Source organism: Podarcis gaigeae, assembly GCF_964106915.1.
Source record: "Podarcis gaigeae genome assembly, chromosome: 16".
NCBI lineage: Eukaryota > Metazoa > Chordata > Lepidosauria > Squamata > Lacertidae > Podarcis > Podarcis gaigeae.
This window is the reverse complement of record NC_139693.1, coordinates 14,412,017-14,438,619: the sequence shown is the minus strand read 5'-3', so window position 1 is coordinate 14,438,619 and position 26,603 is coordinate 14,412,017. Positions and strand designations below refer to the sequence as shown.

Genomic DNA, 26,603 nt, shown 5'->3' with positions numbered 1-26,603 from the left:
AGGGAAGGAGAGTCTACCACCGCCTGAGGGAGACCATGAATCAGCCTTGGAAAAGCATTTTACCATTGCGCTGTTGAGAGTACATTAACTTATGGTCTGTGTGTGTGGTGTGGGAGCTGCACAGTCAGGGAATAAACAATGCTGTCCAGGGTTGTAAAGACTGCAGAGAGAATAATTGGGTGCACTCTTCCCACCTTGGATCAAATCTATGCTTCCAGGTGTCATAAGAAAGCTGCAGAGATAGTGCAGGATAGTGCCTTCTGGAAGAAGGTACAGGGTTATAAAGACTAGGACTAGCCGCTTGAGAAACAGTTTCTATCCAAATGCGCTTTTGGTTTTAAACGCAGTGTACGGAGTCCCTATGGGAGTATATTGTATTTTTAAAATGGGGTATCAAGAGTTTTTAGGGGGCTAACCAGGTTGGGATAGCTGGGATAGCAGGCTTGTTGGTTTTGAATGTCTTATGTAGATTTTTTTTTCCAATTTCGTTGTTCTGTATGGGACAATGACAATAAAGATTATCATATTATATTGTATTGTATTGTATTGTATCGTATCATAACAGGGGATGAAGTAGAAAAGAGAACAGGCATGGATGGAAGGAAGTGGGTGGGCATAAAAGAACAGTTGGGCTACCCAGCTGCTGGGACAGAATGAAGAGAGCACCTGCTTTGCATACATCCCTGCTGGTAGAGCATGAGCCTTTGAATCTCAGGGTTGTGGGTTCGAGCCCCGCACCGGGCCAAAACATTCCTGCATTGCAGCGGGTTGGACTCGATGACCCTCACGGTCCCTTCCAGCTCTACAATTCTATGATTCAGAAGGTTGCAGGTTCAATCCCCAGCATCTCCACGGAAGGCTGGGAATATCAGGCCTGCAAGTTTGGTGAGCTGCTGCCAGTTAGTGCAGGCAATGACCCGGTGAGTCTGGCGCAATACGAGGCCCCATTGGCACAATACATTCAAAGCAGTATCCTGCTACTCTAAGCAGCTGTGGCTTCCCAGGAAGAGGGGTTGGTTGTTCAACCACTCTGGGAATTGCAGCTCTGGGAAGGAAATATGGAAGTATCCTCACAACTCTTAGCAAACTGCCGCTCCCAGAATCCTTTGGGGGAAGGAGTAACTGTTTAACCCGGCACGATCCTCCTTGGACTGTGTAGTGCAGGGGGCACCTAAGGCCGTTTCTTATGTCCCTCTGCAATCATAGCTTGCATGGGACTCCCAGCCCAGACTGGGACAAACAGAGTATCCTGAAAGAGGACTCGTTTGGCTGTCTAGAACCAGGGGTAGACTTTGGTAATATGGCACCCTAAACCATGGGTAGGCAAACTAAGGCCTGGGGGCCGGATCCGGCCCAACTGCCTTCTGAATCCGGCCCACGGATGGTCCGGGAATCAGCATGTTTTTACATGAGTAGAATATGTCCTTTTATTTAAAATGCATCTCTGGGTTATTTGTGGGGCACAGGAATTCGTTCATCCCCCCCCCCAAAATACAGTCCAGCCCACCACAAGGTCAGAGGGACAGTGGACCAGCCCCCTGCTGAAAAAGTCTGCTGACCCCTGCCCTAATCACATACCCTTCTTATTTTCACAATTCCCAGGGCTCTTTTTTCAGCGGCAACTCACAGGAACTCAGTTCTGGCATCTCTCAGGTAGGCACCATTGCCATTCTAAGAGAATGAGGGGAGTGTTCATAGTGAGTTCTGGCACCTCTTTTAATAGAAAAATAGCAATGTCAATTCCTTCATCATCATCATCATTATTATTTTGCGCCCTATTGGCTTGGCACACTGTGCAGGGGAACCGCCCGCCCCACCCTAAATGTGGCGCTGCTGGAGCCCTGAACAGCAGTCCTCCAAACTTGAAGTTTTTGTTCCGTCACCCATGTGATTTGCTTATTTCCTACAATGCTGGGTTTCCTTTCTGTTTTGTACCTGCCTTGAAACATCGAGAAGAGGAGGGCTGGAAGAAAATAATCACACATAGTACACATTCAGGCCAAGTATGGCACAACTCTCACACCCATACAAAGTGCTCAGCCATGAAGATCACTGTGGGGGTCTAACCTACCTCACAGGGTTGTTGTGAGGATTAAATGGGCGGGGGGAGGTAGAACCACGCAGGCCAGCTTGAGCTCCCTGGAGGAAAAGCGCAATATAAATAAGTAAACAAAATAAGCCAGATGGAGAGAACTGAAACGAACAGAAAAATGTGTCCCTTCCTTCTGGGCTGCTAGTGGTTCTGGGCCTTGTTCCCAGGGAGAGCCAGGCGGCGGGACTCGCACGTGGAACAGCAGCAAAGCCTCTTCTGAGGGGACGGAGCCAAGTCTGGGAAGCGCTGGCATGCTGTGTGAGGCTTTGCTATACTTTTCAGGTTAGTCACACATTTCCTCTTCCTCTCACTCACGTTTCAAGGATGTCGCTTGGCTCCCAGCCTGCTCCCTCAAAGGCGGGCCTCCTTTTCACATTACCACCAAGAAGCAAGACTTTCAGGAGGAGGAGGAGAGGAGGTCAGGGTGCGGACAAGAGAGAGAGAGAGAGAGAGGCGGCTTCAGAGGCAAAGATCCTCCTAGCTGTGCAGTGTGTGTGTGTTTTAAAAAACTGCTAGCACGGTTGCAAAGCTAAGCAGGGTCAGGTATGGTTTCAAACTGGATGGGAGACTTCATGCTGAGATGCCTGCATTGCAGGGGGTTGGACTAGATGACCCTCGGGGTCCTTCCAATTATTCTATGATTCTATGTAGTGGTTTTTCTTGCCCCAGAGGGCAGGGGAGCAAGAGGGTAGATTATGGTGAGGACAAATGCATCAGCATGAACAGCAGTTCTTCCACAGTGGAGTCAACGATCTGGTGGGGGCCGTATTCTTTCTGGATGGCCATCCAGTGCTGGGCGGGGGCAGATGGAAAAGTGGGCAGAGCAACAAATGTAAAATTGACCTTTGTACAGAAGGCTAGTTTCTACCCACACTTAAGCTGACACAACCCCTGTCTGTCTCCCATCGAGGGAAACAAATAGGTGTTTTCAAAGTTCAAGGGACACTTTCCAGCCAGGTCAAAGGACTCAAAGAGGGTGAGAAGCAGGGGTGGAGAGTGAGGGGTATCGCTGAGGCCTGGGGAGAGTTCAGAGGGACAGATGGAGAGGCTTGCAGCAGCGGCCTTCAGCTGAGATACGACTTTTTTTTTTAAGATAATCTTTGATTTTATGATTACATACTATACATATACACATTACTTTACATTTACATTTACTCCTAAGAGTTGACTTCCCTCCTTCCTTCTTCTGGCTTTTTTATGTCATCTCTAAGTTTTTCGCATTGTCTTTATCAATTTTGTATATTGTTGTTCTTCTTTGAACTTCATCCGTATGTTTATATACAAATAAATATTTCTGTATATAGACGTCTTGTTGTTTGTCTTTATTAATTTACAGATACAATTAGTTACCTTGATTGTTCTTTACATTTTAATTCATATTGTCATTAACATCCAATAAAGTTTATTTTAATTTCCCATTATGAGGTTTATTTCCATTCTACTGATTTCACTATTTCACCTTATCCTATGTATAACATAAAGTTTTCCCATGCAAACTGAGATATGACTTTAGGCACTAGAGAAGCATAGAATTGTAGTGTTGACCCCCTGCAATGCCAGTCATAGAATCATAGAATTGCAAGGTTGTGACGGTTATTCTGTGAGTCTTGGTTTTCCTTCCATCCTGCAAAGAGCCACCTACCTGGCAACAATGTCTTCCTGGGCCAGACCAAAAGTCTATCTGGCCCAGCAATTTTGTGTCTGATAACAGACGGATGGTCCTGGGAAGCTCAGAAGGTGGGTGTAATAGCATCAGCCCCCCACTGTTGGTTGGTTGTCCCCAACAATTGGTATTCAGAGGTAAACTACTCTGAAGATGGAAGTCTGGATCTGCTGTCATGGCCTGACACAATACCTGCTTCTCCTCCTACTCTGTGAAGTCCGTCTGATGGTTTTCTTTTAAGCCGACAAAGTTGTCTATACGTCTTCTGGCAGAGAGTCCCACAAGTTAAGTAGGCATGGTATGCCCTTCCTTGAGACCCTGGGGTGCAGAATTCTATTTGGAAGTATTGGCTTCTTTAAAAAGAAAAACCATTGTGCTGCCATGGATGAGAAAGTCAACTCTGCACGTGTTCAGAGGCAATGCAACATTATCTTTAACATACCACACCCAAGCCATTGTGCTGCATAAAATATTTGGGTGCTAATCTATGTCCACCTTTCTCCTCAAATTAAGAAAAGAATCACACTCAAGAGCAACTCAGGGCCTTGGTATTGTATCCCTGCTCCCCACAGACCAAGAGTGTAGACTTGGCAAAAGGGTCCGTTTAACGAGAAATTCAGATCTGAGAGATCATGGCATTTTAACTTTGCGACAATCCCCGCCCCCCCCCCCTATATAAAATATTGTTATTTATTGGTACATCCCTCTTGCTTCCTTTGAAAGTAACGCTCGCAAATGTACAACCAAGTTAGGGATGAATACCGGTACATGCTGGTCTGGATAACAAATGGATTAAAATCCTGTTGCAGCAGCAAAGTTCAGTGGGTGATCTGGGGCACTTCTATCTCTCTCTGACCCTCTTGTTTTCTGGCAAAATGCCATCAGAAGGGGGGGGGGTCAACAGATGCAGGTTTCTTCAGCCCGGTATCACAGCTATTGAGAAAGCAGCACCTGTTGGATTTCTCCCAGACTGGTTGCCACTAAGGGAGCAGGAGTACCAGGACCAAACCCATAATGTCAATTCCCCCCCCCCCCTTCCTACCTCCTTGGCCATCAGGCGGCTGTTAATGAGTCACTGCCCCAGTTGTGGTTTCTCATCTACTTGGCACCTGAAATCCATCATTCCTCACACCCTGAGTCACCCAAGTTTTGGTGCCAGGACCGGCACCCGCCAATTCCTTCTCTCCTTCCTCTCCCCAAGCCAAGCCCACCCACTGGCACTGAGGAAAATGGGGCAAAGAGAAGCGAGTCATAGTGCCCCATTATCACAAAGTTGCTCCCTGGTCTCTATTAAGCCCACCACCCTCTCCTCCAAATGCCCCTTTATTTACTTATTTTTAATGAAGTTTTCATTGTCATCCAAAATAAACAGCAGGATACTTCCTGATGATTACAACTCAGGGGTGTCAGCAAAAGGGGGAAACACTCATTGACAGATCAGCACAAAGACACCTATTAAGAAGACAGAGACCTCAGCTGTTTAGGGGCACACAAGTTCATACAAAAACCCATTCCTGGACATCCATGGGCTTAATTGCCCTTTTAGAAAACATATGGAAAAATGTCTGGGACAGCTGATGCTATTTAATTTTCAGCTAAATATCTTTCTAAGAGATCTGTAACAGATCTTTGAAGATAAGTGTGATCTTTGAACAGATCTTTGAAGATAAGTGTGTTATAATTTTCAGTGTGAATTTGTTTTGTCTGAACCTAGGACACTGGTCACCAGGTTATACAGCAGGGGTTCCGTTTCAGTTAAAAGCATCTTCTGGCTTTTAGCAACAATAATTAAAATGGTGAGAGTGCCTCTGGGTTTCTGCAGAGTTCCTTTTGTCCTCACCAACGCCCTTCCTCACAGGGAGCATGTTCATGATCCACAAAACCTACCAGTCCTGTTTCCTAACCACTGCTGAGCAAAGTCAAAATACTACCTTGATGTGCAGAGTTGTTGGACACAGGAAGCGGCGCTGACCTCAAAAGAAGCATGGCTTCTCAAAGAACCCTGGGAATTGTAGTGTTCTTAAGAGACGGATGTTGACACAGTTTCCCTCCCGCTGTTGAACGAGGAACACTCTCAGACCCGTCCAGTCACACTTTCCCGTCACTGACTCCCAATTTCTCACTTACGCGCTAAGGTGGCCGACACACGTGGGGTGTGCTTAAACAGGCGCATCTTTTCTGTACTGGAATAAATGCTGAGCAAAGGAGCACACTCGCCTGGTTATTCGCACGTTCACTAGTGATGCGGATGATGAACTTCGGGTACTTTCGGGTACCTCTAATGCGCCATCAATTAAGGCTGCAGTCCTGTGCGCGATTACTAGGAGTTAAATACGGGATTTGCTGCCAAGTAAACAGGCGTAGGATCGGGGCGTACATTTTAAGTGAACTGCTTTTCAGGGTTGTTGTGAAGTTGGCCGACTATGGCTACAACCCAACACGCAAAACACCTGAATTGAATTCAGTGGGGCTTGCTTCTGCAAGTAAGGGGGTTGGATTGCAGAGGGTTGGACTAGATGACCCTCTTGGCCCTTTCCGACTCTGCAATTCTACGATCGGCCCTACACACACTTTCCTGGGAGCAAGACATCACTGAACACAAGGGGGCCGCCTAAGTAAGCAACCAAGGGTTAAATTAACCCTTTGCAGGGCGGTGAAAATTGCAGCGCTGTTGCAGGCACATGACGTGTTTGCTCAGAGGTAAATCCCATAAATAAGATCCCCTGGGATTTAACTCCCTAGTAGCCGAGTCTAAGGGATTGCAATCTAAAGTTATGAAGTTCAAACGATGCCATTCTAGGCAGGTTCACTCGGAAGTAAGTCCCCCTGCGTTCAAGGAGGCTTACTCCCTGGTAAGCGCTTGCCATCTGTTTTTGGACCCCTGTTAAGTACAGGACGCTGCACAAGGTGGAGCCCCCTCTGGCCTGATCCAGCGTAACGGCTCATGCCAAACTCTGCAAAACAAATGCAGCCTACGCTTTGCTCACGGCGGGACAAATGTCGCGCGCCCCCGGGACCATTTTCACGCCGCCTGCTTGGACCGGGGCGTGGCCTCTTCCGCCCCAAGCCCCGCCCCCAAGCGGAGCGGACTCGTAGGAGAGCGCCACGTCGGAGGCGGCCGCGGCCAGAGGGGGAGGGCAGAATCAGAGGCAGCCCCGAAGGCTGGGGGATCCGAGATCGAGCCTACGGGGCAAGCGGCCAGGGGGTAGCCAACTGGGGATCGACACCAGAGAGGCAATACTAGGGTTGGGGGGGCCGGGGGAAGGCGGTATCGTGTGAAAGGACCAACCCGGGTCCAGGCAAGGGGGAAGGGATTTGAACCTCCAAGGATCCAGCTCGGTTGAAGGCATACAGCAAATCAGGATTCAGGGAACCAGTCTCTCCCCGCCCCTCCACCTTTTTATTTTTTGCACTCTTGTCTGGTTCTTAACCGCGATGTGGGTGCCCGGACTCCTGGGTCCCTTGGCCCTGCTGGCCTTTTCTGCAGGCGGCTGCCAGGGACTGTCCTTTCAGCTTCCGCCGCAGACGCGCAAGTGTCTGAAAGAGGAGCTTCACCGAGATGTGATGGTCACCGGGGAATTCGTGGTCTCGGAAGCCACCGCACCGGGGATCAGGACAGACTTGCGGGTGAGAAGCATGTTGTGCTTTGATCTCCCCACCTCATTTCTTCTGCTGACAAACACTCTCCCCACCCCGGCTCACAAAAATACCTAAATGGTACAGGAGTCTGTTGCAGCTGCAACCACAAAGTTCATTCTAGACCACGAAAGCTTCTTCATGCAGCAATGAATGCACACTGTACATTTTTAAACCACTGTGCATCACTTTAGTAACCATGGCGTCCTCCAAAGAATTCTGGGAACTGTTGTTTGTTAAATGTGCTGGGGGGGGGTTCTCCTGACAACCCCCTTTTAACAAACTACCATTCCCAGGAGGAAACCACCACTGTTAAAAGTGGTGTTTAAATGTGTGGTGTGGATGTTAAGGCTCTGCAAGTGCTGTGAGACTCTTTGTTGTCAAGCTTTTGTTTTGCATTTTGTGCATGCCCAGATACCCGTTGTCTCTGCTAGAGTTGACGCTGGCAGTTGGCCCTTTCTCCTTGCAGGTTACGGACTCCTCTGGCCACCTCTTGTACTCCAGAGATGATGCCAAGAAAGGAAAATTTGCCTTCACCACAGACGACTATGAGATCTATGAGATTTGCTTTGAGAGTCATGGCCAGCCAGGTATGGGAGCGATGGATTCTGCAGGCAGGTTTAAGTTTCAAAAAGTAGCCTCTAATCCCAAATTTGGGTTTGATTTTGATGTGCCTGCACAGTGAGGAAGGGAAGCACTCTACATGCTCAGAGGCACGTCTTCTTGAAGCATCCTAGAATAATTTTCATGTTTCACAGCTGATCCCAGACTGGAAAAGTGATTAGCTCACAATGAGACTGTCTCCCAAACTCACGCCCCTTTTTCCATCCCTTTGTCTCAGATTTGCCTTTAAGCACTATCCCGAACAGAGTCAGACCACTGATTGTCAGTGGCTTTTCAGGCAGGGAGCCTTTCCCAGCCCTACCTGACAGGATTTGAACCTGGGACTTTCTGCTCATAAGGCAGATGCTCCACCACTGAGCTGCAGCCCCAGGTAAGAAATAATTCCATGCAGTGAGTAGGTGAGAGAGGCAGGCCAGAGCTCTGTGACCATCATCTGCCAGCCCCCAGCAAGCTAGCGGCTTTTTGTTAAAGACTTATTTACAAGATTATTTACCTCTGCAAAATAAACCATGTTTACATTCTTTGCTGAGAGGCATTAATTAATTCTAACACGGGCTTGCCTTTTGTCCCATATTGACAGAAACCGGGTGCAGATTTCCACAGAACCGTTCCATTTTTTAAAAAAACAAAACCATAATCCTTATTCAAATAACATTACTTGAATAAAACAAAACAGCTATAATAGCTATAATACAGTAATGGAAGATTTCTTCATTAACTTTTTCCCCCCACCTGCCAGAACTGCAGCACCATAAATTTGCAAGAAACATTATCTTACAAGATCTTTTAAAAAACTGATTTCTTTTTGCTGAGAGGTCAGAACTTGGGAACTCATTTATTCAAGTTTTAACTGTATATTTTAATTGTTGTAACCCGCCCTGGGACCTGATGGTGAAAGGCGGGTAATAATAATAATAATAATAATAATAATAATAATAATAATTCATAGAATGGAAATGATGTCTCTATAAAAATCATGATTTTTGGCAACCTCTCTGTGCAGCTGGTTGCAGTGTGTTAACCTCTCACACTTGACTAATTACCAAACCCACACAATCCATTCATTGATTGTAGGGCCTGGCCTAGATTTCTAGGGCTTCACAACTGGAAAAAAAACAATGTCTAAAAAGAGACGTTTACTGGATGCAGAGCTGACCCAGAAGCAGGGCCCCTTTAGGCCAGTCTGCATGACATCTAATCACAACATTGCAAACACCTTTTCTGGGTAGGCCTTGAATGAATGAAAAAAACAGAGATTGCTTCCTAACCAGCAGAATTTTCCAGAACAGCAGCAGTGAACCTGTGGCCTAAAGCCTATGAGGCAGTTTGGTTGAAGCCATGCCCACTTGCTTGACACCTGACATCAGATATGACCGCTGGGGAATGTCGGGCCCTCTGGCCAGCCTTGGTCCACCAGTGGATCCAGTTTGACCAACCAGGCCTTTCCCCCCAAGCTATGCCCATCCTCCCATCAGCTGATGAGCAGGAGGACAAGGTTTAATCCTGCACTGGCTGTGTGCCCTGCACTAAAGAGGGAATAGGATTGCACCGCAGGATTTAATCTCTGTTCATCGGATGATCGGTGGAGATTAAGGCCTTCTCCAAAGCTCAGCTCCTGTGAACAGACAAGCGGCAGCAGTTGGGTGAGGGAGAAGCAGGGCTTCTGAGAAGAGCTTCAAGGCCACCTTCGGTCCTGTTTTGGGATCTGCCTTCTCCCAAGTGCTGCTTGAAGCAGCTCACACACTTCTCCCGTGAGTGGTGGGGCGTCACTTGCAGGAGAAGCACAATATAATTTCAGTCTCAGAAGGGTGGAGGAAGAATCTTCCTAAAGCCTTTGTGAACCTCTCCCACTTTAAAATCAAAGTGGAAAAGGTGTTGACTTGTGGACGATCCCACCTATTAGTCAGTCGTAGGATGGATGTCCTCTCCCACCTGTCATATTTGGCTCTGATAAGGATCGGCCCTTGCCACCAAAAAGGTTCCCCAGACCTGGATGAATGGTGTCAAGTGCTGGGCAGGTAAAAGATGGAGCTATCTGCTGAATGTGGGATTTGCAGCAGATCACTTGAAAGGTGGTCCTGTTGCCCATGTGACTGATTTTAGGATGACTTAATCATTATAAGGATCATAGTGATCTTGGGCGAGAAGGAACCCATCCTGAGCTAAGGGAGTTTGGAAGGCACTGGCCGCCATGGTTTTCAAACCAGAAATGCTTCTATTTAGTCCAGTAAAGCAAGCTGTTTTAAATATACATAGGAAGCTGCTACACTGCAAACTTAAAAAACCCTATTTTTAAAAAAGTTTTCATTTTTATTTTATTTTGCAAATACAACAAAAGGAAAGGGAAAAATAAAAAATAAAACCTCAACATTGCCAGATGACATTAACAGGAAAAATATATTGATCTTCATTTAAACATATAGATCTATAAAAACAGTCCATATGTCCAAATAGGCCTGTGTTGTGGTTTTTAAAAATCCTTCTGTAGTGCAGCCTTTTCCAGCCGGGTGTGATGGACTATAATTTGCCTAAACCAAACCATAAGTTTGGAACAAATGGCGAGTGCCTGGTTGCGGGACGTCTGCTGTACATCGTTATTGCCTTAATCCTAACCTTGTCCTCTCAATCTATGCCTACCTTCTCTTCATTCCCCTCACCCCTAATCCCAGGTTCTTTCTTTCCAGGGAATTTCCGGGTCCCTGACCAACTGATCACCCTCAATATCAAGCACGGTGTGGAGGCACGGAATTATGAGGACGTAAGTGCAGCACTTAGGTAAAGGTAAAGGTACCCCTGCCCGTACGGGCCAGTCTTGCCAGACTCTAGGGTTGTGCGCTCATCTCACTCTAGAGGCCGGGAGCCAGCGCTGTCCGCAGACACTTCCGGGTCACGTGGCCAGCATGACAAGCTGCATCTGGCGAGCCAGCGCAGCACACAGAACGCCGTTTACCTTCCCGCTGGTAAGCGGTCCCTATTTATCTACTTGCACCCGGAGGTGCTTTCGAACTGCTAGGTTGGCAGGTGCTGGGACCAAACGACGGGAGCGCACCCCACCGCGGGGATTCGAACCGCCGACCATGCGATCGGCAGGTCCTAGGTGCTGAGGTTTTACCCACAGCGCCACCCACGTCCCCCTAAGTGCAGCACTTAGTCTGCTCTGAATAAATATGGCAGGGAGTCCTCCGGGGGGGGGGGGGAGTTTGTGCCAGTTCCCCCATAGTGTGGACTAGATGCAGCAGGTAAATCTGTGTGCAAACGTTTCCTGCATTCCCCGTAAAAGTGGCTTGATTGTCTCAGGGCGGGGAGCCTGTGAAAAGCTCAAGATTCATCCCACCCCAGAAGTGCTTTGAGCTGTGGGGGTGAGCCTGCAGAACCTCCCTGAGATCACCAGAAGATCCCTGCAGCTGGATCAGACCAAAGACCCAAGTGGTTGAGCATCTTGTTCTCACAGCGGCCAACCAAACACCTTGCCCCACTGTGGGAGGCAGTGCCAGTTGTTGGAAATCACAGGCGGGGAGGATGTTATAGGGGTCAGGTCCTTTAGGGCCTCTGTTTGGCCTCTGTGAGAACAGGATGCTGGGCTAGAAGGACCTGATCCAGCAAAGGTCTTCTTCAGTTTCTTTTATTTGAACTGTTTATATACGGGCCACACCTCATTTACACGTGTCCAGTTGATGCGCGACCACACACACACACACACAGCATGTTGAACCCGGAATGACTTTAAAAATGAGCCCAGAAAGGTGCAAAAACAGCACCTAGCAATCCCAGAAGCCTTTGCACCGACCGCTGAGACCCGTGGAGAGTAGGGAGTTTGAGCAAGGAGCTTCGGAGAGAGCAGTTGTGGTGGAGTTTGGCAGATTTGCGGCCGTTCATGCCAGTCTGATGAGTGCTGCTGGTTTTTTAAAGGGTTTTCCAAGGGTTTCCAGAGTTGGTGGCCGTCTCCACTCCCTCTGTGGCCCCAGCTGTTCTTGTGGCATTGTGCTGGCCTTTGGCTCAGCCTGTCCTCCCCTTTCCCCACAGATTGCGAAGGCTGAGAAACTCAAGCCCTTGGAGGTGGACCTTCGTCGGCTTGAGGACCTTTCCGAATCCATTGTCAAAGACTTTGCCTTCATGAAACAACGCGAGGAGGAGATGCGCGATACCAATGGTGAGTGGCGCGAAAGCATGGCGGCTGGAGATCTTGCCCCCTGTCATTCGCTGGAACCGAGAAAGGCTGCAGTGCGGGCCTCATCTCTGGCTCTCACCATCTGGTGGCCTCCAGAACGTTGCTGGACTACAACTCCCATCATTCCTTACCACTGGCCATACTAAGCATGCTGGGAGTTGTAGTCCACTGACGTCTGGAGGGCACCATGTTGGCTGTGCTTGCTCTGCTGTTTGTTCTTTCTTCCTTCTCTGGCCTTCGATTGGGTGTTAATGGTGTCCATCAGCCTTGAGGCCTCCAACATCCTATGTTCCTAGCCACCTGGCCAATGGCTGGGGATGCTGGGAGTTGCAGTCGAAAGAATCTTGGTGGAGGCTGCCTCACAAGAACCCTCCAAGGCAGGGTTGGGCTATGACTGGTGACTGGCCCAAGGTCAGCCATTAAGCTTTTGCAGGGATTTGAACTCAGGGCTCCTTGGGTATCAAGAGCTACTCCCTGCCCTGTCTACACTGGTGTGACAGTCTTACAAAGAGAATCTTTCCCTCATTACCTGCCACAAAGTCATAAAAAAAATATATATTGGCAGTGGTGGGGACCTTCTTCATGTAGGGCAAGGCCCCTCCCTAAAACGAAGCCGAACAATAAAATATTAGAAGGTACTAATGTTATTTGTTGCATTTATTATCCTGCCGTTCCTCTGAGGAGGTAATGAGTGGTGTACAAACATACCGCATTTTTCGCTCCATAAGACGCACTTTTTCCCTTCCTAAAAAGTAAGGGGGAATGTGTGTGCGTCTTATGGAGCTAATGCAGGCAGGAGGTTCTGCTCAGCACTCCCTTTAAAGAGCCGCGCGGAGCGTGTGTGCGGCTCCTGGGGGCTTTTCCCCGAGGAGGGAGAAGGGCAGCCCATCAGACCCTTCTCCCTCCTCGGGAAAAAGCCCCCAAAAGCCGCACACACGCTCTGCACGACTCTTTAAAGGGAGCGCAGCTCTTGGGGGCTTTTCCGGGAGGTGGGGGAAGGGACTGACAGGCTGCCCTTCTCCCTCCTTGGGGAAAAGCCAGCAAGACTGACGGGCTGCCCTCTGTCCCTTCCCACACCTCCCAGAAAGCCAGCAAGAGCCGCTGCCAGGCTCTGCTCAGCAGTCCCTTGTAAGGGCTCCCTTTTGTCCCTCATCCCGCTTTGCTGGGAAGCCAGCAGAAGAGATGCTGCACAGCTATCGCTGTTGCTCTGCTGACTTCAGTGAGAGCTGTGCAGCTTGCTCTGCTGGTTTCTCAGCGAAGCAGGAGGAGGGACGGAAGGGTTTAAAGCAAGAAAAGCGAGAGCCACGTACATGCTCTGTGCAGAATACCGGTATTTTTTTCTTGCCTTCCCCCTCTAAAAACTAGGTGCGTCTTATGGAGCGAAAAATACGGTAGTTCTTTTCCCCTCCCCGTTTATTCCAGCAACAACCCTGTGAGGCGGGTTAGGCTGAGAGACTGGTACTGGCCTGAAATCAGCGTTGTGGCTGAGTGGGGATTTGAACTCTGGTCTCCCAGATCTTAACCACCGCTCCACCCTAGGAGTTCGGAGCTGGATCTGCCACTTGGCCTTTTCTTTCTCTCTTTGCAGAATCCACCAGCGCTCGGGTCTTCTACTTCAGCATTTTCTCCATGCTCTGCCTTGTGGGCCTGGCCACTTGGCAGGTCTTCTACCTCAGACGCTTCTTCAAAGCCAAGAAACTCATTGAGTGATTGAGCTCCGGTTTGGGCACAGGGGGAGAGGCAAAAAGTGGGCAGCCCCCCTTTACTGGACTCCCCTGCCTAGTTTTGCCATGGATCTAGCCTACGACCTGTTAGGTGTGAACCATGCTCAATCTCTCTCCGCTGAATTATTCCACTCCGAAGGTGACTGCATTATTTTTTTCCGGGATTTCCTTGTGGCCAGGACTCTCAGTGGAACAACTGACAACTGGACTGGATCTCTTTGCTAGCCAGGAATGGAGCCGCTCATCAGACAAGGCATGGATTCTGAGGAGCAGATTAGAAAACCACTTGCTGTTCCTCCCAAAACGACCATGGCGCTCGTCTGCTCTGCATGGTGGTGGTGCCGGGGATGTGGTGGGGCGGGTGTTTTAATTAGACTAGGTAATTTAAGTCCCAACTGCTGAGTGTAATACTTTGGAAGTAATAAATTTTGGTTCCTAGATATTGCTTCTGTTTTGGTGGGTGGGTGAGGGGAGAGTTATGGCAAACAATGCAGGACGGTCTTGCCTCTCCTTGCCTCATCTGGAGCCAGGAAAAAGGTATTCTACAGCAGTGTTCCCCAACCTTGGGCCTCCAGCTGTTTTTGGACTACAACTCCCATCATCCTTGACCACTGGTCTTGCTAGCGAGGGATGATGGGAGTTGTAGTCCAAAAACAGCTGGAGGCCAAAGGTTGGGGAACACTGTTCTACAGGGTCTATGATATGTGGATTTTGGTAGGCTGGATAAAGGCCATAAACACGGCTTTTTTCATATGGAACTCACAGGAACTCAGTTCTGGCACCTCTCAGGTGGGTTCCAGCACCTCTTTTTCTAGAAAAATAGCACAGGCCACAGACAATTTACAGGTGTCACCCTGGTTACGCAGGGCTTAAGTTTCCCAGGTAGCATGTGTGTATGTAAAATTGCAAATAGTGGGGAACAGCATCCATAAAGCCTGTAAATACTCTGGAAACCTTTGAAAAAGCAGCAGCACTCACCAGGCTGGTATGAATGGTGGCTCTCAGTCTTCTGCATCGCTGGAGGAAGATGCGCAGGGATAAGATGTGCAGTGTAAAGGATGAGGGGTCAGCAAACTTTTTCAGCAGAGTGCCGGTCCACTGTCCCTCAGACCTTGTGGGGGGCCAGACTATTTTTTTTGGGGGGGGGAGATGAACGAATTCCTATGCCCCACAAATAACCCAGAGATGCATTTTAAATAAAAGGACATATTTATTCTATTCATGTAAAAACACCAGGCAGGCCCCACAAATAACCCAAAGATGCATTTTAAATAAAAGGACACATTCTACTCATTTAAAAATACGCTGATTCCCGGACTGTCTGCGGGCCAGATTTAGAAGGCGATTGGGCCAGATTCGGCCCCCGGGCCTTGGTTTGCCTACCCATGGATTAGACTTTGGGTGGGGAGTGTGTTATTGTGGACACCCTTCTGTGGCTTGTGTGGCCAGAGAGAAAAGCAGTAGAGGCAACTCTTTGTAGGTTACCTTTCAGCTGCAGGAACGGCAGAGGGGACTTGCGCACACACACTGATCTCTCTCCTTCCAGGGAATCTAGCGGCGTTATTGCAAATTGAGGATTCTTTCAGTCAAGCACTTGAGGGTACAGAGGAGGGACGGTGAGGGGTATGGTAGGGTATGTGCTGTGAGACAGGGAGGCCAGGAAGACTGAATTTGGCCCCACCCCTGAGGATGATTTGAGAAATCTCTGGTGGTTGATAGTACTATCAATGACTACCTGGTGTTATAAAAATGGAACCTCCATATTTAAAGGGAGTTTGGGAACATCGTCAGTTTTTGAGTTTTCAGATTAGGCCACACCAAAGCAAGCACCTCAGATCTCCCTCCCTTCGAGGAGAGAGTTTCGAAGCGTGTGTTTATACCACCCCATCAGAAGCCATGGAATTTGTGCACGTGAGTCCTTCTCTGCTCAGCACAGCTTCCCACCAGCTAAGCAAGTATAGGGCTGCAGTTTCTAAGAAGCATGTTGGCTGAAGTCTGCCATAACTCAGGAGGCTTGGAAGGGCTCTCTGCACATGTTCAGAAGCCCTCGCTGCTTCTTAATTACAGGGGCTAAAAGTGTTTGCCTTAAAAACAGGTTCCAGTGCACCAGGTCCTGTCCCTCAAATGGGTTAGAGCAAAATTTGCTGGCGTCTCCCACTTCCTGTTGCAACTTTATGCACATATTACTGCCTTGTCAGCCTAACTCGCCCTCTCTTCTGGAACATAAAAAGACGACAAATTCACAGCAAGGTTGTATTAAAATAGTCAATACATTTTTATTGTTAAATCTGCATGCATTTCTTTATACGGATAAGATACAAAATTTGCCCCCTTCACCCTGTGCCCTTGCCAGAACTGCAGCCATTTCCATAACGAAAAATTAAACTTAATTCCTTGCCTGTTTAACTGTCACAACTCAGTCAGAGGAGTTTCCTTCACTCACATACCAGGGTTGAGTTTTTCTAACTGCTGCCAATTTCATTCTTCTTATTGAACTAAATGACTTTTTGAGGCCCCTTCCAACGTTAACATTCTATTCTATGGGTGTCAACCATGCTTATATGACAGGGTTGCCAACTTATCAAAAAGAAAAACAGCCTGACCTGCTCCTGTGCATTTATCAGCAGCTTGATCTGCAAAAACCAACAGAAGATGTTTCCCATGGCATGGAGAGGGTACTTGTATGCAGATCTAGTTGTAGTGTTAAGGGCAGCCCTTTCCTATCGGATGCTGTGGGACTACAACTCCCTGCACTGGCTGTGTTGGTTTGAGCTGATGGGAATTGTAGTCCAAAGCATCTGAAAGGGCACCAGACTAGGGAAGCCATAGGACCTGCAAGGGCCAAATAACGGGAAGAGACGGGCAAGCTCATTGTAAGGTACAACTCAAAAGAGATTCATTTTCACCCTGTCCTTCAACACGCAAACGATCCTGAATCAGGGTATATCAAATATAAAATGAAACTTAACAGTACAACAATTCCAGTAAATAAACAAATATTAATATGAAATCAAGCAGTATGACAACTTACCCTCCTTACTACAAAAGTCAGTGGCTTAATACATCAAGAACCCACGTCATAAAAAGCCTGGCTAAAGAGGTATGTTTTCAGCTGGTGCCCAAACACCAGCTGGATCTCAAGAAGGAAGTCATTCCAATGCCAGGGAGCCACCACTATGCCAGGGAGGTCCTTTCATGAGCTACGGAGGTACAAACTTCACTCGGTGATGAAGTAACTTATCCCCCAGAGACGCTGCCTTTGGGTTGTAGTTTTGTAATGGTATATATATACATATCACAATTCTTTGGTGACCTTTAACAGCAAAATCAGTTGAAGGTTATCTTTTGTTTCCACGATGAGGAACCCGTGGCCCTCCAGAAATTGTTGGGACTCCAAATCCCATCATCTCTGGACAGCATGGCCAGCAGTGAGGGATAATGGAAAGTTGAAGTCCCAGCAACTTGTGAAGGGGATAGTATTCTCCGATTGTATTTGGATCAGAGGATTCCTCTGCAGCAACCAAGCATGAAGAGAAACGAACTCCCTTCTCACCCCATTAATGTCCCTTGTGGGAGAAAGGTTCTTCCACTGCTCTGCCCCAACATTGACAACTGCCAATTGGGGGCGTCCTCTGTTGATGCTCCAGCTGTCCTCCATTACAAATTCCCGTCACCCTCGGCGTGGGGCGCCTTCTACGCCAGCCAGGATGGGGGCAAAGCCTCAGGGGCGGCAGTGGCAGTCTCGTTCCAGGCGGATTGCTCGAATGACCAACGAGCCGTCCTCTTTGAGGAACACGAAGGGCATCGGTGCCCGGCGGGTCTGGCAGCAGTGTCTCTGTTGAGAGAGAAGCAGGAGGAGGAAGGGCTCAGGTTCAGTCCTTGATGGCATCTCCAGGCAGGGCTGAGAGAGACCCTGGTCTGAAACCCTGAAGAGCTGCTGTCAGTCAGTGTAGGCAAAACTGTGCTAGAGGGATCTGGCTTAGTAGAAAGCAGCTTTCTGGGTACAATTTATTCACTTACCATCCAAAGATAAGAGGAGGGCCAACCCTAGCCTTGTTTCGCTCTCCGGAAGACAAGAACACAAGAGGGAGCCCTTAAAAAGGCCCAGCCAGGAAGAGAACAGCAAGGACCCTAAGGAGCTGCTGCCAGTCTGAGTGGGCAATACTGAGTTATGTAGACAAATAGCCTGAACGGGAATAAGGCACCTTCTTAGGTTCCCTGGGGGAGGGACTATAGCGCAGTGGGAATTAATCCCTGCTTTGCAAGCAGAAGCTCCCCAGGGTCATCCCTATAATCGCTGATTAAAAGGATCTCATCCATCTCAGAAAAGACTTCTCTGCCCGTGATCAAGGCCAGATCCGTCACTTGGCATCTTGACAGCAAGAGCCAGAGATCGCTCCCTGCCCTTGCTCTGAAATCTGACCTAAATCTGCATCATTAGATATAAATTGGCATGTTGCAGAATTGTGCCCTGAAATGTTTAGGTCACCAGCAATACCCCCACAGCTTCCTATGTCCCAGAGGAGGGGCCCATACTTAGTCAGGAGCAGATTCCCTTGTTTGGCAGCCCAGAAGGTCACACCTTCGATCCCTGCATCTCTGGGAGCAGGTGCTGGGAAAGATGGGCCCTTCTCTGCCCTAGACTATGGACAGGCACTGCCGGTCAGAGCAGACTGTACAGGGTTAGCTCAGGAGGTGCGCAACCTGTGGTTCCTCGGCCTAATTTCATACGCCTCTCTGAGAGGCGCTCTGTACCTGCTTGGCTTGCCCATCTGGCCGACGGCTCGGTTGCTCAAGTCCGCAGTCTTGAATCCAAAGGGCCAGCGGAGGGGCCTTGTCCTTTCGTCGGCAGCGGCACCCGAGGCACTGGGTGAAGACGAAGGACACTGGGTGCAGCACCCAGCTTTGCCAGCCAAGATCTGGGGGAGGAGGAAGTCCAGAAGGAAAAGGTGGGTGAAGATACAGGAAAGGTGGTGGGGCAGGAAGCTGCAGTGCAGACAGGGGGTCATTCTCCTCCATGAAACCCCTGGATTAGGGGAGTTGAACTTTTGCAAGATTCCATCTCCCAGCAGCCCCAGCAGCATGGCTAATGGTCATGGGGCGATGGGAGTTGTAGTGTTGTAGGGCCTGACAGATCCCCTACACCTGAGGCTGAAACAAAAGGGTTAGGTGAGAGAACCCTCCCTCTTGCCATTTCTACATTCTAGACCCCTCTCCAAATCTGCATTTGTTTTGTGTTTGGGTATCTGAGTGTATCATGCAGTTCACCCCTCAAGGGGGCACCACAGTTTAAGTGGAAAACATGGCTGCCACAAGTGCATTGTGGGTAATACTCTTGAGAAAATGGAGGTAAGAGTCGAAAATTGCTGGAATGCTTCAGAGTGCATTAACATTTACTAGCAGTAGTAAACCGGAACCTGAGGAGACTGTCGATATTTTTGTTCTTTCAGGTCGGTTCTTAAAAGTGCCTCGTTTCCTAGGCTTTTAATTAAACGGCTCCACTATCCAGCCAGGATGGGCAATCTCAGGTCTGAAGGTAGCTTTCAGGCATAGGAGCCAACCCTTACGGACTAAAGTCCCTTTGTCTCCCCCCATAAAATATTTAAGGGGGCTGGGCCCCCCAAAGTTGATGCTATATTGCTCTCGGCAAGTGTCCCTATTTTCCAGGGACAGTCCCAGGTTTGCAGAAGCCATCCAGGTTTCTGATTTGATCCTAGAATTTCCCACTTTTACTTAGGACATCCCTATTTTCACTGGAGAAATGTTGGAGGGTGTGCACCTTCCACTTTTGCCTCTGAAACCCTGGGAGACCTGGGATCTTCTCTTCCCTTCCGACGGAGGGAAATCATCCCTGATTATCTTCAGCCCCAATAATGCCCCTTTGCTTGCTTGGTGGGAGGATAGAGAAAGGTGGATGTGCAAATGAAGCTTTGATGCCCCCCCTTGCCACTTTTCCCTCTGCCACTGCCAACCACTGGCCAGTGGCTCCTGGAAGGTTGTCTAGAAGGGAATGCAGCCCTTAAGAAAAGGCTCCCCACCCCTGGCTTAGCATTACCTTCCAACGTGACGTGGTGGGAAATTTGGGTGCAGCTTTCTCTTCGGACCAGCAGTGTCTCATTGGACGAAAGATCTGTTTGGGGAACAGGTGGGAGAAGAATGAAATTCGAAAGGCACTTCCTTTATTATTAGGACTAAGGAAAAGGCCAGAAAATAGTGGCAAGGTTATAAGTTGTATTCATTCAACTTGTTTTTATTATTGCTTGTTAGCCGCCCTGAGCCCGGCCTTGGCTGGGGAGGGCAGGGTATAAATAAAAATTATTATCATTATTATTATTATTAAGGTTTGTGGGTTTCTTGGAACTCTTCCCCAGCCAAAGATGTTACAGAAAGGATTGGGGGGTGAAGTGGGCTTTGGGGAGATAAGGAACCTAAAACGGATACAAACATTAGGCTTGATTCTGCAGACATAAAGTCACCTCAGTTCCAAGGTTGAGGTTGCAGGCTGTATATGTCCCTCCCAGGGCCAAATTAAGACCTTTTAGAGACCCAAAGCACTTAAAAGATTATGCTGGCCCGCACCATATTTATTCAAAATAAAAAGCAATATTATACTTTATAATAAAAAAAAGAGAAAAAATAAAGCATAGATTTATTGCAGCACATGACGGGATCTGAACTCCTCACATTATTTTGATCTAGATTAGTAGGAATACCCCCTGGAGATAAGTAATAAAAAGAAAATAGAAAAATTGGGGGAAAGTTTGTAGTGGAGTTTAAGGAAGCCTAACAAAGTTGTGATTTTCCCCTTGATGGGAGGTATTCCTACTAATCTAGATCAAAATAATGTGAGGAGCAGTGTGGAAGTGATATTAATTTGGGATTACCAGCAGGTGTGTAACAGTTGCTGGTCTCAACAAATGTCCCCCAGTTTTGGTAACTCTCCCCATTCCACAGATGGGACTACCAAGGCTGAAAATGAGCATTTTGCCCAACATCTCACAGCAATTCCTTGGCAGAGGGAGGAATTTGAACCCACATCTCCAAGCTTCTGACGCATCAACACTAGGTATGTTGAGCTTTTCAGACTGAGCTGTTTCAGAGTGAGCTCCTGTCGATCTCAGTAAAAATGTCTGCCAAATTGAAAAGATGGACCTTTCCCCCCGCATGCTAGAAAAAACTTCACATGCTGCATTTCTGTCTGTTGGGCTGCTCAGACAGCCATAAAAACAGGGCTTAAAAAAAAGAAGTAGCGGCAACTTTTATCTCAGTTTAATTAGCAGTACTTGGTGAGGCAAAAGGAAAAGGAAGATTATGGTTAGGTGAGTTTATGCAGAGGCTTAAGTAATTTCAGAAGCTGTTCTTTCTGACCCATAAGCCCCTCACTATCAGTGGTAAGTGGTGAAGGAAAAGACACTCTGTACATGCTTTAAAGGGTAAAGGGACCCCCGACCATTAGGTCCAGTCGTGGCCAACTCTGGGGTTGCGGTGCTCATCTCGCTTTATTCGCTGAGGGAGCCGGTGTACAGCTTCTGGGTCATGTGGCCAGCATGACTAAGCCGCTTCTGGCGAACCAGGGCAGCACATGGAAACGCTGTTTACCTTCCCACCGGAGCGGTACCTATTTATCTACTTGCACTTTGATGTGCTTTCGAACTGCCAGGTTGGCAGGAGCAGGGACCGATGAGCTCACCCCGTCGCAGGGATTCAAACCGCCAACCTTCTGATGGCCAAGTCCTAGGCTCTGTGGTTTAAGCCACAGCGCCACCCGCGTCCCTTGTACATGCTTTAGGGAACTGATATTCCAGGGCAGCCTTGGCGTTGAAAGCAGATCCTGGAGCCAAGGCCCAGTGCCGATCAAACCCCTGCCTTGGGGTTGGGATAAGTGGGCAGGTCAAGGTGAGGGATGCAGAAGTGGGGTGGGAATGAAGACTCACTGAAATGCTGCCCCCCACTGGACAGATCCGGCAGTTCCATCATTTCCCAAGCTTCATGCGCCTGCCTCCTTGTGCCAGCTGCGATCCTGGGGGGGCTGTCCAACCGGAGCAACCGGAGCGTGGCAGAGCCCACTTCCTGGAGGGCCCGCTCCCTGCAGCTGCCGGAGGAGACAGAACAGGCAGAGATCAGCTACAGGTTCTACAGCTTGCCAATGTCGCTTGGGGAAGGGCAGATCACATGCTTTGCATGCAGAAGGCGCCGGGTTCAACCCCCGATGGCATCTCCAGCTAGGGAGAGATGCTGCCAGCCAGTGTGGACATTACTGAGCTAGATGGCCCAATGGTCTGAGTTGATAGGAGGCAGCTTCATATGTCCCTCTGCTGTTGCAATGCCACTTCTGTTTGAGCTTTCAAAACCATACAAGCACAGCAGGGGTTTCATTAGCGGGGAAAACGTCTCTCACCCTTGCAGGAGAGGTAGCTTGTGCAAAAAGGCACAGGTATGAATTTGGGAGAAATAAGGTTCAGTTTGCATTATTGCAGGAGCCTATCTAATTTGGGTTTCCTGAAACAATATGTGAAACAAATCTTATGACACCTTCTTTCCTCCAAAAAGCTCCTTTTATCTTCACAACATCCCTGTGAGGTAGGTTAGGGTGAGAGGCAGTGATTAGCTCACAGTCACCCAGTGAGCTTCATAGCTGGGCTGGGATTCGAACTCTGGTCTCCCAGGCCCTAGTCCAACAGTTCTCCAACAACAACAAAATTGCACAAAACTGTATTAGGGGAAAGTGTGCAGCGAAATGCACACCTCTTGGTGAAAATGGTATACAAAGCCGTACTGATTTTAGGACAAATTGTTTGCAGAGATTTGTATATTAGGATAAATGTGCAGTCAAAGCTGGCTGTTTTTATGAGGAATTTTTCAATAAATTGCAAACTGCTGGAGAAATGTTGCAAACTGAAGATTAGAAAAATGAGAAGCTGAGACAAAATGGGGCAGACTCATCCGTCCCATAGGCACAGGAGCAATCTCTTCTGAGGTTGCCAACAACAACAAAACAACATAGCTCTCCCTGCTCTTCTGCTTTTAACAGCAGCTTGACGGGCAAGGGATTAGCAGGGGATGCATTCCCCCTTTAATATCTGCCAATAAAGCTGCTATAACAAAACGGAGGAGCAAAAGCTGGCTGGGAAACTGGCATCCAGTTCACTGAACAAGCAGGAGCCTAAACAAACTGAGAGAAACATCCATTGTTTCCAATGCCTATTGTTACTCAGATAACCTGCTGAATACATCCCTTTCTAAAAGGATTGTGCTTTCCCTTCCACCACAACTCTGTCCTCCAGAATAAGCCTCCTCTCTCTGTTTTAGCTCACCTCCCAGCACCACACAGAGGTATGACTACAACAAATTTCAGATGGCCTTTTCTGTCCTCTCTTTCCAACACAGTTCTCTACCTTCGAATTTAGCTACACAATCCTTCTCAGCCAAATTAATTTAATTTTTATAATTTATTTTAATAATTTTAATTTTATTGAATAGAACAGGCTAAGGAGTCCATTTCGGATCTGGAAGGGGCTCGTGGATTTCTAACAGCCTGAGTGACATCGAAACAGCCAAAAGTGACACAGGTATAGAGAGAGTTGCCCTCTACTGAGTCAGGTGACTGGTCCATCCAGCTCAATATTGTCAACACTGGCTGGCAGCAGCTCTCCAAGGTTTCAGGCAGGAGAACCTGGAGCCTTCCTGAATTAATATTGGGGAGTGATTCAGGGCCAAAGCCACCCAAGCAAACATCTGGAGTTCAGGGGGGCTGACTAGTTAACTAGCTACTCCTTCCTTGAAGGTTTTAAAGCAGAGGTTGAGTGGCCATCTGTCATGGTTGAGATCCCTGCACTGCAGGGGGTTGGACTAGATGGCCCCCGGGGGTCCCTTTCAACTCTACAATTCTATGACAGCATCCCTGACAGCCTGTGTCCAGCCTCTCCAGCAAAGGACAGCATACCACCTCCCAAGGAGGACGCCTGTTCCACTGTCAAAGAGTACTTATGGTTAAGACGTTTCCCCCTAACATTTAGCCGAAATAATCCTCCTTGCAAACAGTACAGGCAATTATCTTTCCCGCCAAGCTGGTGCTGCTGACCAGCATGGCCATGGTTGCCTTAACGTCCCTTAAAATTGTTACTGTGCTCGCAGGAGAAAAGCAGGAAGCAGGTCCGTGGTCCATCTAACTCAATACTGCCTACACTGACTGGCTGAGATTTCTTTCCTAACAATGATCCTCTGTCTAGGTGATAGATATTCTACCTTTTGCACAAGCCACAAGGTGGTTTATAGCAAGGCAACCATGCCAGCTGTCCCACAAGGACTGGACTAGTTGGTCTGCATTGAAGCAAGCTGAGCTAGCAGAAAGCGGCAGGGATAAGTTTGAATTGATTCCTCCCAACGAGAGCCCTTTTCGGACACAGTCCTATATGCCTACTCACCTGGGAGGAAGTCCCATTGAACTCATTGGGGCTTACTACTGAGGAATACATGTGGGATTGGACTGTTTTTGTTGGCTGTAGCAACAGCAAGGGGAAAGACCCAGAACTCTTTTATTATGCTTTTAGATGTGCCGGAAGCCGCCCAAAGTGGCTGGGGAAGCCCAGCCAGATGGGCGGGGTAAAAATAATAAAATTATTATTAATATTAATCCTCACCTCCCTTTCCTATAGGTGCCAGCCCCACTGGGGAAGGGCTGTGGCTCATTGGTAGAGCATCTGCTTTGCATGCAGAAAAGCCCAGAATCAGTCGTGCTGGACATTATCCTGTACGGCTTGCAATGTCCCCTGCCTTGAAACCCTGGAGAGCTGCCAATTTGTGTGTTGGACCAGTGGCCTGACTCAATATAAGGGAGCTTGCTGTGTTCCCATTGCATTCGGTAGGGCTTACTTCTGAGTAGGCACAGCTAGGACTGCACTTTAAAAGACTGCAGCTGCAAATCCTTTGCAAACTTTGTAAGCCCCTTTCAAACGTGGCAGAGTTTGCTTCCAAGTAAACACCTGTGGGAAAATGCTGCACAAAAGGGCTGTCTAGTCCAGGATCCTGCTCCCACCACTGGCCAGTCTTTGGGACCCTAACAAGCATGTTACGAAGGCAATGGCCATTCCCTGATGTTCACCCCCAGCAGCTGGCAATGTCCTAGGATAGCTTGCCCCTGACCATGGGAGATCAATTTAGCCAGGATGTCTAAGACTCATCGATGGTCCTCAAGAAGTTGTCTAATTAATTTTCATTATTATTATTAAAAGGCAGCCACCGGTGACATGAATTGTGGCAGAGAGGTCTGTAAGTTAACCAGGTGCAATGGAAGCATGGGTTCTGTCTGTTCTGAAATCTCTGCCAAGCTGGTTGTGGGAAGAGGAACAACTGCCAGCAAAGTATCTCTGTTTCCACATTCTCTGCAGTATGCATCATTTCCAAAATCTCTGCCATGTCCCCTGTAACATTTCCGCATAGGGGAACGTACGAAGCTGCACCGTACTGAGTCAGGCCATTGGCAGGCTGGCAGCAAGGGGTCTCCCCCAGCCATACCGGGAGAGGTGCAAGACTGAAGGGGGGAAATGACTGAACCTAGGAGCTTCTGCAATGAAAGCAGATGCTAAGACGCTCAACAGGATCTCAACCCTGGGACCATCTGCATGCAAACCTTCCCTACTCCCCTGATCACACAGTCTTCTTCGTTACCCTAAATAACAACCCTCTTCCCACCTGTCATCACATCCCCACGGACCAGCCCCACACCCCACATTTTCTTCAAGACAACACACAACACTCCCCCCCCAACACCCATTTTAATCATCACAACAAACTTGCTAGGTATGCTAGGCTGGTGGGGGGGGGGGAGCCTAGCTAGAGAGGAAGACTGACCCCAAGCCACCCAGGGAGCCTCAGACAGGTATTAAATCAGAGCCTCAGGTCCAGCCACCGCACCAGATAGTATTCCCAAATTGCAACCACAAAAGGATCTGGCCAGCTGCTTACCTCTCATTGAGGGTAACGACAGACGACTCGAGCGGCTGTTCTTCATCAAGGCTGGACTCCCGGAGGAGGGTGAAGGACCCCCACGACGACACCCCTGTCAGCAACCCACTCACAAGCACCAGGTGGAACATGGCGCACGCCAGGAGGGTGCCACGCCAAGCCAGGCGGGCAAAGCCAGGGGGGAGAGAACAGCGGGGGTGCAGGGTAGCCTAGCCTGGCCAAGAATGCCAGCTAGACTAGGCGGGCGAAACTGGCTTGGGCAGAGCAAGGATGGAAGCAGAGGGACTGTGAGAACCCACTTTTATCTGCCTCTCCCCCAACACTGCCGTGACCTTGGCATTTTTCACAGGCAGGCTTGTGCCTTCCCTCAGAGGAATTGGAGAGGCAGCATCACGCGCCAGCTTCTGGGGGCCGTGTCCCAGCATTCGCCCTCCCACAAAAAAAAACCTACCTTGTGTGGGGCGGGGGAATTAAAACCAGGAGCTGAGATTCAGCGTCAGAAGAACATGCTTGAAATAGCGCAACTCAGTTCTGGAAGGGTGGGCAAAGGAACTTCTGGGCATAAGCAGAGTGCTTTAAAAAAATAACAAAAACCAAACATCTGTGGATGTTTTAACTGTATTGACAAATGTATTTTTTTTCTGACTGACGGTCGAATAAAAGGTTGATGATGATAACCAAACATCTGCACCTGGTGCAGGTTCCATTCCTTTCAATGGGGGCTGTGTGGGA

The 26,603-nt window shown here is 48.5% G+C and overlaps 3 protein-coding genes across 7 annotated transcripts in view; 2 read left to right on the top strand and 1 right to left on the bottom strand.

Moving 5' to 3' along the window:
* The first annotated feature begins 6,833 nt into the window (after positions 1–6,833).
* On the top strand, positions 6,834–14,345 carry LOC310833763 (transmembrane emp24 domain-containing protein 10-like). Of its 2 annotated transcripts, none has more exons than XM_083716561.1 (5): positions 6,834–7,382; positions 7,861–7,981; positions 10,700–10,773; positions 12,039–12,165; positions 13,772–14,345. In XM_083716561.1, exons 1-5 carry the CDS (start codon positions 7,191–7,193, stop codon positions 13,891–13,893), a joined length of 636 nt encoding a protein of 211 aa, XP_083572687.1. In that variant the 5' UTR covers positions 6,834–7,190; the 3' UTR covers positions 13,894–14,345. The 2 variants fall into 2 exon arrangements, 1 of the variants encoding a protein (XP_083572687.1); XR_014558916.1 differs by lacking the exon at positions 13,772–14,345 and adding an exon at positions 12,608–13,058 and having other exon boundaries at positions 6,845–7,382; positions 12,039–12,471.
* Positions 14,346–16,158: 1,813 nt separating this feature from the next.
* LOC310833767 (uncharacterized protein) lies at positions 16,159–26,466 on the bottom strand. The gene is made up of 5 exons (XM_083716564.1): positions 25,872–26,466; positions 21,842–21,999; positions 19,963–20,037; positions 18,663–18,826; positions 16,159–17,742 (listed from the first exon to the last, which is right to left on the bottom strand). Exons 1-5 carry the CDS (start codon positions 26,000–26,002, stop codon positions 17,629–17,631), a joined length of 642 nt encoding a protein of 213 aa, XP_083572690.1. The 5' UTR covers positions 26,003–26,466; the 3' UTR covers positions 16,159–17,628.
* CTSW (cathepsin W) overlaps positions 18,724–26,603 on the top strand; it is a 28,850-nt gene continuing 20,970 nt past the window's right edge. The window contains exons 1-2 of one of the 4 annotated variants that reach the window (XM_083716521.1): positions 18,724–18,856; positions 20,862–20,973. In XM_083716521.1, the coding sequence (XP_083572647.1) occupies positions 20,862–20,973 (112 nt within the window). In that variant the 5' untranslated portion in view covers positions 18,724–18,856. Of the gene's footprint in view, positions 19,257–20,861; positions 20,974–26,603 lie in introns of those variants that run through there. The other 3 variants (XM_083716520.1, XM_083716519.1, XM_083716522.1) reach the window with 3 other exon arrangements.